This window comes from Mobula hypostoma, chromosome X2, assembly GCF_963921235.1.
Source record: "Mobula hypostoma chromosome X2, sMobHyp1.1, whole genome shotgun sequence".
NCBI lineage: Eukaryota > Metazoa > Chordata > Chondrichthyes > Myliobatiformes > Myliobatidae > Mobula > Mobula hypostoma.
Genome location: NC_086129.1, coordinates 35,960,258 through 35,974,920, shown reverse-complemented (window position 1 = coordinate 35,974,920; position 14,663 = coordinate 35,960,258). Strand labels below are relative to the sequence as shown.

At 42.1% G+C, this 14,663-nt stretch overlaps 1 protein-coding gene across 1 annotated transcript in view; it reads left to right on the top strand.

The window, feature by feature from the left end:
* LOC134340756 (uncharacterized) overlaps positions 1-14,663 on the top strand; it is a 33,053-nt gene that overhangs the window by 4,488 nt on the left and 13,902 nt on the right. The window contains exons 3-4 of the mRNA XM_063038240.1: positions 283-375; positions 1,780-1,903. Of these exons, the coding sequence (XP_062894310.1) occupies positions 283-375; positions 1,780-1,903 (217 nt within the window). The remainder of the gene's footprint in view (positions 1-282; positions 376-1,779; positions 1,904-14,663) is intronic.

Genomic DNA, 14,663 nt, shown 5'->3' with positions numbered 1-14,663 from the left:
CTTTTTGACTGAGAGAGTTCAGGAGGCCAAATTTTTGTTCCTTCGTGTGAAAAAATATTTTCTCACTTCATGTATTGATCTGGAGACCATCTTAAAGTTGTAATGATGGGGGGCCATTACCACGCCATTCAAAGAAAATGGGAACAGGAGCTCAGCCAATTACTGTATCCTTTTTCACTGAATAGTTCATAAGATCTTCATCATGTTTCCCATTCAGTCAGAGGGCCATATTATTATTTTATATATTAATTATTTTCTCCTTTGTACACATTGCTGTTCTAGATTGTTGGTTACATCTGATGCAATTCCCAACAGACCTATTACTGATCTACGACGGGGTCATTGGGAGGTGGTTCCTTCATTGTACAATGTCAGGTAAGGAGAGTAAAGATCTGGTTTAATTAATAATCTATGATTGTTAAAATGATACTGGATCATAATTATGTTTCTTATCATGGAAACAATGAGTTGTTTACATGTGCATTCCTGTAAAGCATCTCCTGAGGTTTCAGAATGTTCTGGAGAGAACCAGGAAATTCTTGGATCACTAGGACAAATGTCTATCTGAAAGATGTGTATTTCAGTTGAAATACCTTCACTTGGTAATCGAGATTATTGGATAAAGGAAAGAAACTGCAAATGCTGAAATGGAAACACTAATCAAAAAAAAAATAAAAAGCCATATTCAGTGAATTTCATAATAGGCTTGTATCTTTTCCTCAATCATGCACTAAGTCCCTGAATTTTCACAGGCTGACCTTCAGGATTGAGGAAGTGATGCTTTTTTTTTAGAGGGACAGCCCTTCTTGTGAATTATTAAACATTTACTTGTCAATTGGTATTACTGTGTATAAGTAAGCAGTCGTGGCTATTTGCATCACAACTGTGACTGAACTTAACTGGTCTTGACATCCTGCAATTCTAGAAAGTGCTGCATAAAAGAATATTCTTTCACTACAAACTAACATAATTGAGTAGCTCCAAGGTTTGGCATTTACTCTGAATCTAGCATTAGGTTATCAGAATCAACATTTTTCTGATGAAACTTTAAACTCCCATCCACCTTGTGTGCCTTCAGTGGCTAGGTTGTTTAAGAAGACTAATAATGAAAAAGAGTTTAATTATCTATTATTTTTACCACTTAAGTAATCAGCATTTCATGTGCTTTTGTTTTGAGGGAACTCTCTATATTAATTGACGAACGTTTGTCTGGACTAGTTGTACCTCTGAAGAGATTATGATGTTTCTGGGTTATTAAGGCTTGAGGTGGATACTATGTAAAGCAATTTTCTTTCGTATTGCACAAAGGAGTATTTATTTGTTTATTTGCTGGCTATAGTGGATTAAATATGCCTAAATATTTTTTAATATATGTGAAATTAGTGACAGCATAAGGAAGGGTTCTGATGAAGGGTCTAGGCCTGAAATATTGACTGTTTATTCCCCCCTCGATGTTACCTGACTTGCTGAATTCTCATGTGTTTTGTGTGTTCCATAATTGCTTTATGTAGTATCCACTACCTGACTGGCTTTCTGCATGTCTAATATTTATGAAAGTTTAAAACACCATAATGCACAATATTTTTCTCAAATGTGACAGCTATTTCCAAATCCCACAAATAACCATGAGATGAATGACTAATTAAGAAGCTTTTAGAAGTGTAACTTTTAAGTTGGACACATTGATGTGAGCTCTTGCTGTAATTTTTATTATGGTGTAGGATTTGTAATTGTCATTGCAACATTCAAAAGAGTGACTTACTTTTTGTTAATATCCAGTTTGAAGAGAGAAGAAGCGGCAAGTAAAACAATGCATAGCACCTTTCAGCAGCCAATCAGTCCTCTAAAATTCTCCTACAGTCCTCACGTAACTATGACCTGCCTCACAGATCGTCCTCTGCTGGTAAGACATCATGAATGGCTTCTGTTGATTGTGGTACCTTCTGGAGTTTTAAGTAGTTCATTCCTGCCATGCAGGGCAAGGTCATTTTTCATGCCTGGGCTGATAAATGGCAAGTAACATTCATGGTACAAAAGTACCAAGCAATGACTACTTTCAAAAAGAGATTCTAATAACTGACCCAGCTGGTTAGAGACTGAGTATCCTGCGGCAAGAGGCTCACCTCCTGATGTCCCCAAAAGATCAACAAGGGTAGGTCTTACACGGTGAGTGATAGGCCACTGAGGAGTGCGGTGGATCAGAGGGATCTGGGAATACAGATCCATAATTCCTTGAAAATGGCGTCACAGGAAGATAGGGTTGTAAAGAAATCTTTTGGCACATTGGCCTTCATAAATCAATGTATTGAGTACAGGATTTGGGATGTTATATTGAAATTGTCTAAGACCTAATTTGGAGTACTGTGTGCAGTTTTGGTCACCTACCTACAGGAAAGATATTAATAAGATTGATAGAGTACAGAGAAGATTTACAAGGGTGATGCTGGGACCGGAGGACCTAAGTTACAGGAAAAGGTTGAATAGGTTAGGACTTTATTTCCCAGAATGTAGCTTGAGTGAAGATTTGATAGAGATATACAACATCTTGAAGGGTATAGATAGGGTAAATGCAAGCAGGCTTTTTCTATTGAGGTTGGGAGAGTCTTCATTTAGAGGTCATGGGTTAAGGGCGAAAGGTGAAATGTTTAAGGGGAACATGAGGGGAAACTACTTCACTCAGAGAGTGGTGAGAGTTTGGAAAAAGCTGCCAATGCAAGAAGTGGTGGATGCAGATTTGATTTCAACATTTAAGAGAAGTTTGGATAGATACATGGATGGGAGGGGTCTGGAGGACTATGGTTTGGGTGCAGGTCAATGGAACTGAGCAGGTTATTGATTCGGCATGGATTAGATGTACTGAAGTGCCTGGTTCTGTGCTGTAGTACTCCATGACTCTTATCACACTCTCCAGACAAAGTAGTCTGCTTGATTGGTACCTCTTCACTGTTATGTAAAACTAAACGAAATAAAAACACGAGGAGTCTGGAGTTAAACATGTGTGCTCTGTCTTTAGTGAGGAGCACATGTACGACATGATGTCATTCATGTACTTTTACATATAACCCATAATGAGTTATGTAAACAACAAAGTGCTTAATCATGTATATGTAATGCCCTGGTTAAGATTTTTACTGCTTTGCTGTAGGTATTTCATTTTAGCAGTCTGTTCTGCTTTCAGTCTGTTTGGGTTTGAGCTAAGATAAGGGGCTTTGTTGTTCAACTTAGGAATGTTGTGTCAGCCAACCAATTGGGAGATGGTTCCAGAGAATGCTAGGTGGAGAGGTTTTGGTGACAGACACTGGTGTGGGTCGAGGTCTTTTTGGCGGAAGCTGGGAAAAGACAGGAGGGAAGATGGCTGAAGATGCCATCCCTGTTGCACAAGGTGCTTTGTGCAGATGAATGGCTTCAAGGAAGAAGGACCAGTACTCCCGTGAGAGAGCCCATTTGTTCGAGATGGATTTCAAGCGATATTTGGAAGGAGGTGTGTGCTCTGAAGTAGACCAGGGGTCCAGTGCATGAGTTAAAGACAACTTCAAGATGAGTTTCAACTTACGTGCACATTTGACTGTTTAATTATGATGGGCCCTTTTGTGTTTTTCTTTCTTTAATAACTGTTTGGTTAAGTTAACGTTCATAAATATACTTTCTTTATAGTTGTTTGCAGTGTGCAGTCTGTTATTTCTTGCTGCCGGTTGATTGCATGAGAGCAGTAAATTACATAGTATTCACGCAAATCAGGGTTCAGGTGGGCGAGACATCCCAACCTCATGGGTTTGGCAGGACCCAATTCATATCTACCTTGGACATACAGAGTTGGAGAAAGATGATTTTTCTCATCACAGAGTCCAGTGGCTGTTAGCGCGGGGCTAACAAGCTGCATCTCTAGAGGCGCCTGGTAAAAAGGGGGTTTCAGACATACACACACAATATGCTATACAATACAATAATACCTGCACAAAAACATCCACAACATAGTAAATTTTAAATTGTCCTATTGAGGCCTAAATATTTAATTTCTGTAGAGGATTTCTTACTCTTGTGGGATAATGTCCTTCCTGATGGGGGAGTGGGGGGGGGAGTCATTCTGCTTGGCAGGTGGGACATGGCTGTGAAACAATCTCATGTTTTGGGCTTCCTCCACGCTGGTTGTAGGAGTTGACTCTGAGACTGCAGGAAATGGTTCTGAAAGCATTAGAGACCTTTCTTCTCTAACAATTGACTCTGCTCTCCTCAACTGATGGACGTGTCATCTCCAGAATGACATCAGATGTAATCTCCACTGTGTAGGAGAGTGGTCCAGTTCTGTCCTGAATCTTCCCAAGTACCCACTTTTTGATCAGCTCTGTAGTTCCTCGCCAGGACTGATTGTCCAGGAGCGAAATCTCCTTGTTGAGGAGCCCTCAATCTGTCTCAGCTGTTTGTCCTGCATACTCCTCCTGAGACTGGGTTTGAGGAGATCCAAGTGTGAGGACAAGGGGCGACCCAGGAACAGCATAGCTGGTGAGTTGTTGGTTGCAGAGCGTGCTGCACTGTGATATGCAAGTCGGAAATTGGCGACTCTCTGTTTGTGTCAGTGTAGTGTGTTCTGTTGACATTATTCGCAATGCGTTCTTTACATTCTGAGCAAACCTTTCTGCCAAGCCATTTCTAGCTGGGTGGTACAGTGCAGATGTAATATGTCTTATTCCATTCATTTTCGGTAATGACTGAAATGTTCCCCCACAAACTGTGGTCCATTGTCAGACTATGTGTTCTGGAATTACCAGTCCTTGAGAAGAGGCTTCTCAACACATCAACAGTGTGTGAGTCTGTAGTGGAGGCTATTGGCAACACTTCCGGCCACTTTGTGGCCACATCCACTACTACCAAGAAATCTGTGCCCATAAATGGTCCAGCAAAATCCCCATGAATCCTCTGCCAGGGCATTGCAGATAATTCCCAGGAATGGAAAGGCACTGCTCTTGGCATCTTCTGGGCATGTTGGTATCCCAAACAGTGTATGGCAAGCTGCTTAATCTGCTGATCTATCCCAGGCCATCAGACAAAGCTTCAAGCCAAAGTTTTCATTTTAACCATGCTTAGATGCCCACTTATGGCCCCTCCAACACTTTAGCTCTCAGCTTGGACGGTAGAACAACTCTCAATCCCCACATAAGGCAACCCCCCCCCCTCCTCAGTCAAGGGCAAGTTCATCCTGGCACTGGTAAAAATGGGGGAACTAGAATTTCTGGGGTTGCTTTTGTAGACGTGAGAAAGTGTGGGGACTTTTCTGGTTTTCATTTGGGTCATCACTGCCATAATAGGGAGACATTTGATTTGCATTAGGGAGAATATGTCAAGAGGAATGTCCTGTTTTGTAACTTTTTTAGGTATTTCTTTTTTCAAGGGTAAATGGGACAATCCATCAGTATTTCAATGATTATTTGTCCTCTTGAATTTGATCTTGTAATTGTGCTGTCCAAGAAACAGAGCCCATCTCTGGATTTGTGCTGCTGCTGTTAGTGGAACAACCTTCTGTGAATTGAAATGGACACTAGTGGTTGATAGTCAGTAATTCAAGAAAACTTTCTCCCATACAAGTACTGGTTGAAACACTCCAATCTCAAGGCCTCTGTCAATCTGTGTATAATTTTTCTCTGCAATGGTAAGAGAATATGATGACTGCGACGGTGACACGTCCTTTGGCCTTGGTGCATCCACCACTGCTTGAATTTTCTCAGCACAGACAGAAATCTTGTGTGTCAATGGTGTGATCACTGTAAGTGATGCTTGGTTTGAAGGATTCACAATTGCTGTGTTGTGCTCTGAGGCCATAGTCTTCTAATCTTTTTAACATTATCTTGAGATTTTGAAGATGTTTCCTATCATCCTCACCGGCAACAATGATGTCATCCAGGTAACACGCATGCCTGGGCACCCTTGCAACATCTGGTCCATAGCTTTCTGCCAGAATGCAGTTGCAGATGCTACTGCAAAAATATACTTAATATAACAATAGTCGTTATGGTGAGAAACTCTTTGCATTCTTCTTCCATCTCCAGCTGTAGGCAGGCCTCAGCTAAGTCCACCTTGCTGAAGAGTTTCCCTGCTGAAAGGTTTGCAAAGATATCCTCTATCCTGGCGAGAGGGTATTGATTGACTTTCAGTACTGGGTTGATAGTGACCTTAAAATCACCAGATCCTGACAGACCCATTCTTCTTGGCTGCTGGGACCACTCAACTTCGGAAAAAATTCCTTCAGCCTCCATGTGATCAAGCTCACTGGCTACTTTATCACAGGTGGTCTAAGGAACCAAACGGGCTTTGCAAAACTTGGGTGTTTGAGTTTTTCAATGCCATCCTTGAACATTGCTGTGGCATCATCCAGTACCTTTCTTAATTCACTTTCAGTTGATTATTGCAGGTGTTGTGGCATGCAAATGGCAGATGGGTCTCTAATCAAGTTGTAGTTGTTTCAGCCAATCACGGCCCCACAATATTGGCCCTCCTGCTTTAACCACATACAAGCCCTATGTGGCTTATTGGTTGTTGTATTTTAATATTATGAATGTCACCCCCACAGGAATGATCTTTTCTCCTTAGTTGGATATCTACAGCATTCAGTTCAGTATCTTTGAAATGCTGTTCAACCTCGTTTTGTGGAATGACAAACAGCCAATCCATTTTAATTAATTTGCTGTTCACTTCTGGTGTATGTCATATTGCTTGTCTGATGTCAGTTTTTGCATTGTAAATCTTAAGGCTACTCAATCCTGTATCACTCTCATCGTTATCAGATTTTTCATCAACAGCATGCGGATTAGTGCTCTTTTTGAAACTGCAGCTTGACTTTTTATCTTTTTTGCTTCCCTGTGCAGTCCATTTATTTTTGTCTACCTGACATGCTCTTTGTGTGTGTCCTACTTTGATGCATTTTCTGCAAGTTTCATCTTTAAACCTACATTGGTCTGGTATATGTGAGTCCCTGCCACAATGGAAACACAATTTGTTCGGCTAGGCAGGTTTCTGTTTAGATAATGTAATTTTGTTCATGCTCACTTTCATTCCTGACTACAACTCAATTGTGTTCTGGCTACAGTTTCCATTGATACAGCAATTTCAACTGCTCTTTTAAATGTGAGTTCTGCTTCAGTTGGGAGCCAGTTTTGAATGCTTTCTTGTAAGATTCCACAAACTAAATGATCTCTCAATGCATCATTAAGTTCATTACTGAACTGGCAATACTCAGACAACATCTTCAATTCAGCCATGTAAGTTGAAATGGACTCCCCTTCCTTTTGATTCTGCTTATGAAACCTGAAGCATTTTGCAATCAACAGTGGTTTTGGTTCTAAACGTTGCTGCATTACTTTCACAATATCAGCAAAGCTCATTTCAGCTAGTTTGGTTGGAGCAGTCAAACTTCTAAGCAAACTGTGTACTCTTCCACCAATTGCACTCAGCAAAACTGGCACTCGTTTCTCATTGGATATTCCATTTGCTTCAAAATATTGCTCAGTCAGTTCAGTAAATGTCTCCTAGTTTTGTACAATGGAGTGTGTCTATCTTTCCAATGTTGTGAGCCATTTCTGCTATTTTTAATTGTTATTATCACCTGGTACTCACTGTCTATAAACCTGTGAATTTCATCCGTCTTCCTTTTTTTTTAACCCGATCGTCTCCTTTTCTGAAGAAACCACGTGCTGTGCTTCAACAGGTAGGCAGTTGTCTCGGGTTCATTTTAAAAATTATTTGTTGCCAGTGTTATGTTTTGTAACTCCAAAAACTAATTGAAAAAGAAACAAGGGGAGCCTGGGGATAAATGTGGATACTCTGTTTTTACTTTAGTGAGGCACACATATATGGCTTGGTGAGGTAATGACGTTAAGCCATTCATGTACTTTTACATATAACCCATAATGAATTATGTAAACACCAAAGAATGCTTAATCAAACAACATATTTATAATATTACTCAAGTATTACTGAAATATTATATACACAACACTCACCACCTTATCATTCCCTCCACTAGCAGCATAGGATGGCTGCAACATAATTTTTTTTTTGCCTGTTATGCTGCTGGCATTTAGGGCAGCAATGAAGGTCCTCCATCTCTGATGTTCAGAGCTTCCTTCATCATGTCAGTAACTTCCTCTCAATTTTCACCACTGACAGTCATGTAAGTCCTGGGTGGAGATTCAGGAATAAGACCATAAGACGTAGGAGCAGAATTAGGCCATTTGACCCATCAAGTCTGCTCCACCATTCAATCATGGCTGATCCTTTTTTCCCCTCCTCAACCCCAGTTCCCAGCCTTCTCCCCGTAACCTTTGATACCATGTCCGATCAAGAACCTATCAATCTCTGCCTTAAATACACCCAACGACCTGGCCTCCACAGCAGCGTGTGGCAACAAATTCACCACCCTCTGGCTAAAGAAATTTCTCTGCATCTCTGTATTGAATGGACGCCCCTCCATCCTGAGGCTGTACCCTCTTGTCCAAGATTCTTCCACTATGGAAAACATCCTTTCCACATCTACTCTGTCTAGGCCTTTCAACATTTGAAAGGTTTCAATGAGATCCCCCCTTCATCCTTCTGAATTCCAGTGAGTACAGACCCAGAGCCATCAAATGTTCCTCGTATGATAACCCTTTCATTCCAGGAATCATCCTTGTGAACCTCCTCTGGACCATCTCCAATGCCAGCATATCTTTTCTAAGATGAGGGGCCCAAAACTGTTCACAATACTCAAGGTGAGGCCTCACCAGTGCCTTATAAAGCCTCAGCATCACATCCTTGCTCTTGTATTCTAGAACTCTTGAAACGAATGCTAACATGGCATTTGCCTTCCTCACCACTGACTCAACCTGCAAGTTAACCTTTAGGGTGTTCTGCACAAGGACTCCCAAGTCCCTTTGCATCTCAGCTTTTTGGATTTTCTCCCCGTTTAGAAAATAGTCCATTTATTTCTACTACCAAAGTGCATGACCATGCATTTTCCAACATTATATTTCATTTGCCACTTTCTTGCCCATTCTTCTAATCTGTCAAAGTCCTTCTGCATCCTACCTGTTTCCTCGACACTACCTGCCCCTCCATCAACCTTCGTATCACCTGCAAATTTGGCAAAAAAGCTATCTATTCCATCATCTAAATCATCTATACCGCATAAAAAGAAATCAGAATCAGGTTTATTATCTCTGGCATGTGATGTGATATTTGTTAACTTAGCAGCAGCAGTTCAATTCAATACATAATATAGAAAAGAAAAACACAAAATTAAATATTAATAATAAATAAGTAAATTAATTACAGTATATGTATATTGAATAGTTTAAAAAATTGTGCATAAAACAGAAATACTATATATATTAAAAAAGTGAGGTAGTGTCCAAGGGTTCAATGTCCACTTAGGAATCGGATGGCAGAGGGGAAGAAGCCGTTCCTGAATCGCTGAGTGTGTGCCTTCAGGCTTCTGTACCTCCTACCTGATGGTAACAGTGAGAAAAGGGCATGTCCTGGGTGCTGGACGTCCTTAATAATGGACACTGCCTTTCTGAGACATCGCTTCTTGAAGATATCCTGGGTACTTTGTAGGCTAGTGCCCAAGATGGAGCTGACTAAATTTACAACCCTCTGCAGCTTCTTTCAGTCCTGTGCAGTAGCCCCCCCCCCAATACCAAACAGTGAGGCAGCCTGTCAGAATGCTCTCCACGATACATCTATAGAAGTTTTTGAATGTATTTGTTGACATAACAAATCTCTTCAAACTCCTAATGAAGTATAGCTGCTGTCTTGCCTTCTTTATAACTCCATCGATATGTTGGGACCAGGTTAGATCATCAGAGATCTTGACACCCAGGGACTTGAAACCGGTCCCAACACCGAACCCTGCGGAACACCACTAGTCACTGGCAGCCAACCAGACAAGGATCCTTTTATTCCCACTTACTGCCTTCTTCCATTCAGCCAATGTTCTAACCATGTTAGTAACTTTCCTGTAATACCACAGGTTCTTAACTTGGTTAGCAGCCTCATGGGTGGCACCTTGTCAAAGGCCTTCTGTAAGTCCAAATGTACAACATCCACTACATCCCCTTTATCTATTCTACTTGTAATCGCCTCAAAGAATTCCAACAGGTTTGTCAGGCAAGATTTTCCCTTAAGGAAACAATGCTGACTTTGTCCTATTTTGTCCTGTGTCCCCAAGTACTCCATCACCTCGTTCTGAACAATGAGGTCAGGCTAACTGGTCTATAATTTCCTTTCTGCTGCCTTTCTCCTTTCTTAAAGAGTGGAGTGACATTTGCAATTTTCCAGTCCTCTGGCACCATGTAAGAGTCCAATGATTTTTTTGAAAGATCATTGCTAATGCTGCCACAATCTCTAACGATCCCTCTTTCAGAACCCTAGGATGCAGTTCATCTGGACTGGGTGACTTCTGTACCCTTAGGTCTTTAAGCTTTTTGAGCACCTTCTCTCTTGTAATAGTAACTGCACCCACTTTTCTTCCTTCACACACTACAACATCTGGCATACTGCTAGTGTATTCCACAGTGAAGACTGATGTAAAATACTCATTTAGTTTATCTGCCATCTCCTTGTCCCCCATTATTGTTTCTTCTGCCTCATTTTCTAGCAGACCTATATCCACTCTCATTTCTTTTATTTTTTTACATACTTGAAAAAGCTTTTAGTATCTACTTTGATATTATTTGCTAGCTTGCTTTCATATTTCATCTTTTCCCTTCAACTGATTCTTTTAATTGCTCTCTGTAGGTTTTTAAGAACTTCCCAATCCTCTATCTTCCCACTAATTTTGCCTTGTCATATGCCCTCTCTTTTGTTTTAGCATTAGCTTTGATTTCCCTTGTCAGCCACGGTTGTACTATTATGCCATTTGAGTATTTCTTCATTTTTGGAATACACATGCCCTGCACGTTCCTCATTTTTACCAGACACACACGCAGTCCATGGGGAGGACATACAAACTTCCAACAGAGGACGCCGGGACTGAACTCTGACGCTGTACTAGCGTCTCTTGGCCCATGAAACATTGCACATCGAAATGAACTACACTGGGTGGCCACTTTATTAGGTACATCAGCTTGCTAATGCAAATATCTGATCAGCCAATCACGTGGGAGCAACTCAATGCATAAAAGCATACTGATGTGGTCAAGAGGTTTAGATCAAACCTCAAAATGGGGAAGAAACGTGATCTAAGTGACTTTGACCATGGAATGATTGTTGGTGCCAGACGGGGTGATTTGAGTATCTCAGAAACTGCTGACCTGGGATTTTCACGCACAACCGTTTCTGGAGTTTACAGAGAATGGTGCATAAACAAAAAAGAAACATCCAGTGAGCGACACTTCAGTGGGTGAAAACGCCTTGTTAATGAGAGGTTAGAGGAGATTGGCCAGACTGGGTCAAGGTAACAGTAACTCAAATAACCACATGTTACAATAGCAGTGTGCAGAAGAGCATCTCTGAGCACACAACACGTTGAACCTTCAAGTGGATGGGCTACAGCAGCAGAAGATCACGAACGTACACTCAGTGGCCACTTTATTAGGTACTTTATTAGTAAAACAGCCAGTGAGTGTACATAATTTCACAGACAGTAGAGATCCCAGTACAGATCCTTGTGGAACACCACTCCGGTCAGAATACATCTTTTCCACCACGACCCTCTTGTCGATGCACAAGCCTCTTCTGAATATCCACTGCAGGGTCAATCTGGATCTTGTTGAATATCATTGTAAAGTTTTTGTAGGCAACGTCCACTACCCTGCACTCATCAGTCATCTTGGTCACCATGTCGAAACACTCTTAAGGCCTAGGATTAGTGTAAAAATGTTACAACCCCAGTGATCCGGGTTCAATTCCTCTTTCGCTCTCTGCAAGGAGTTTGTATGTTCTCCCCGAGACCGCTCTGGTTTCCTCCACCTTCCAAAGATATTAATTGATTGTAATTGATATTAATCACAACATTAATTAATATTCATTCATTAAAGTGATCCTGCCACTAAACATATCCTTACTTCTTCCCCTCACTCTGCTTTCCGCAGGGATCGCTCCCTCTGTGATCCCCTTGTCTACTCGTCCCTCCAGGCACTTATCCCCAGAAACAGCCATTCACTTCCTCCCTCACCTCCATTCAGTGCCCCAAATAGTCCTTCCAGTTGAGGTAACACTTCACCTGTGAATCTGCTGAGGTCGTCTATCTTGTCCCGATGCGGCCTCCTCTACATCAGTGAGATCTGTGGTAAACTGAGGAGCTGCTTCGTCAAGCACCTCTGCTCCACCCGCCAAAAGCAGGACTTTCCGGTGGCCAAACATTTTATTTGCCATTCCGCCATGTCGGTCCATGGTCTCCTTTTGTCCCAAGATGAGGCCATCCTCAAGGTGCAGGAGCAACACCTTATATTTCATCTGGGTAGCCTCCAACCTGATAGCATGAACATTGATTTCTCCTTCCAGTAAAAAAAAATTGCCTCTCCCCTCTCCTCTTATTCTATTCCCTACTCTAGCTTCGCTCTCACCTGCCCCTTCCTTCCCTTTCTCCTCTGGCCACTCTTCTCTCCTATCAGGTTCCTTCCTCTCCTGCCCTTTACCTTTCCCACCCATCTGGTTTCACCTATCACCTTCTAGCTATCCTCCTTCCCCTCTCCCCACCTTTGTATTCTGGTGTCTTCCCTCATTCTTTCCACTCCCGAAGAAATGTTTTGGCCTGAAATGTCGACTGTTTATTCATTTCATAGTAACATAGAAATCTACAACACATTACAGGCCCTTCGGCCTACAATGTTGTGCCGACCATGTAACCTACTCTGGAAACAGCCTAGAATTTCCCTACCATATAGCCCTCTATTTTTCTAAGCTCCATGTACCTATCTAAGAGTGGTGGAGGCGGATACAATAGGGTCTTTTAAGAGCCTCTTAAAAGACCCTATTGTATCCGCCTCCACCACTGCCACTGGCATTCCACACACCCACCACTCTGTGTGAAAAACTTACCCCTAACATCCCCTCTATATCTACTTCCAAGCACCTTAAAACTATGCCCCTTCATGTTAGCCATTTCAGCCCTGGGAAAAAGCCTCTGACAATCCAGATGATCAATGCCTCTCATCATCTTATACACCTCCTCCCCTCCATAGATGCTGCCTGACCTGCAGAGTTCCTCCAGCATTTTGTGTGTATGGCTTTATATTCATTAATTGTGGTTGTTAGTTAATCATATCTGTTAATCAATCATATCAGTTAATTAATTGTAGCAGTTCTGCTATTACAATTTCCACTGCAGTCTGTAAGCAGTTTGTATATTCTCCCCACAACCGTGTGGATTTCCTCTGGGTGCTCTGGTTTCCTCCCACAGTCCAAAGAGTTAGGGAGTGGTGGGCATGCTATGTTGGTGGTGGAAACTTGGCGCAATTTGCCAGCTGCCCCCCCTCCCCCCCCCCAGCGCAAACCTCGAGCTGTATTGGCCATAGATGCAGACGGCCCCATTTCACTGTATGCCCCTCCACGCTGGAATGGGCCAATCCTGAACACAACTTGCACAGCTCATATGTGGACTTGCCCAGAGTGACTACCGTCTGAGAACATTCAATACCCTCCCTGCTACTGTCTACTCAGAGGGTGGGGGCAGAAGCAGTGGAGATGCCGTTGAGGGGCAAGGGAGGACTCTGGGGCCCCTTGTGCCTGTTCTGGGGGGGAAATTGGAGAGGCTGGGCGGGTTGGAGCTGGCAGTGGCGGTTCACGGACCTGCTCGAAGGGACTCTTGTTATCGATGCCATTGGCCCCCGATGAACACCCAGCTGTTGCAGAAGCCCAGCGCGTGAATGGCCTTGCTGCCTAGCTCACTGACTATCCACTTCATTTTGTCGTTCATCTGATGTAGAAGGATTCTTTATTGCTGTTTCCATAACAGTTTTGTTTTACCAGTCAAGTTTGTTAGCCTTGAGCTGAACCTCCGAACCTGGAGGACCAATGGACCACTTTTAGTCTGACCTCTACTCTTTGACCTGTTTGGCATGGATGACCCTACTAAGAGCCAAAGCATAAAGCCCTGACTCCAGCCAACATAGTGTCATTGAGGCACACAAGCCTCCAAACCTCATCAAAGTTGTGGTCCTCTTGGAGGGGCTGCAGAATGAATTGTGGGTAAAATATTCACCTTGGCTGCCCTGACAACTCCTTCCCAATATGCAAACTTTGCCATCAAATCTAACACGGGCCTCAGACACGCAGGAGCACTGCCACCTACAGGTTTTTCTCAAATTTGCACACTATCCTGATTTGGAAATATATCACCGTTCCTTCGTAATTCCTGGATCTAAATCCTTGAACTCCCTTCCTAACAGTGTTGTGAGTGTATCTTCATGACGTCTGTACTGATTCAAGAAGACTCACTACTACTTGCTTAAGGCTGTTAGGGGATGTTAAGGGCTGTTAAGTTATGTACTGACTTCAGCAGCAAAAAACAGATTCTGATGAATAAACTAAAAACAATGTCAATCTTATCTCAACAATAATAGTTAACAATCTGAATTTGCACTTTACAATGTTGCTGTAATTTATTATTCTCTTTTGAATCCCCATAGCATCTGAAAGTTGATTATATTTTGAAATGCTGCATTTATTCCTATGTATAGATGTTCAAAGTAAAT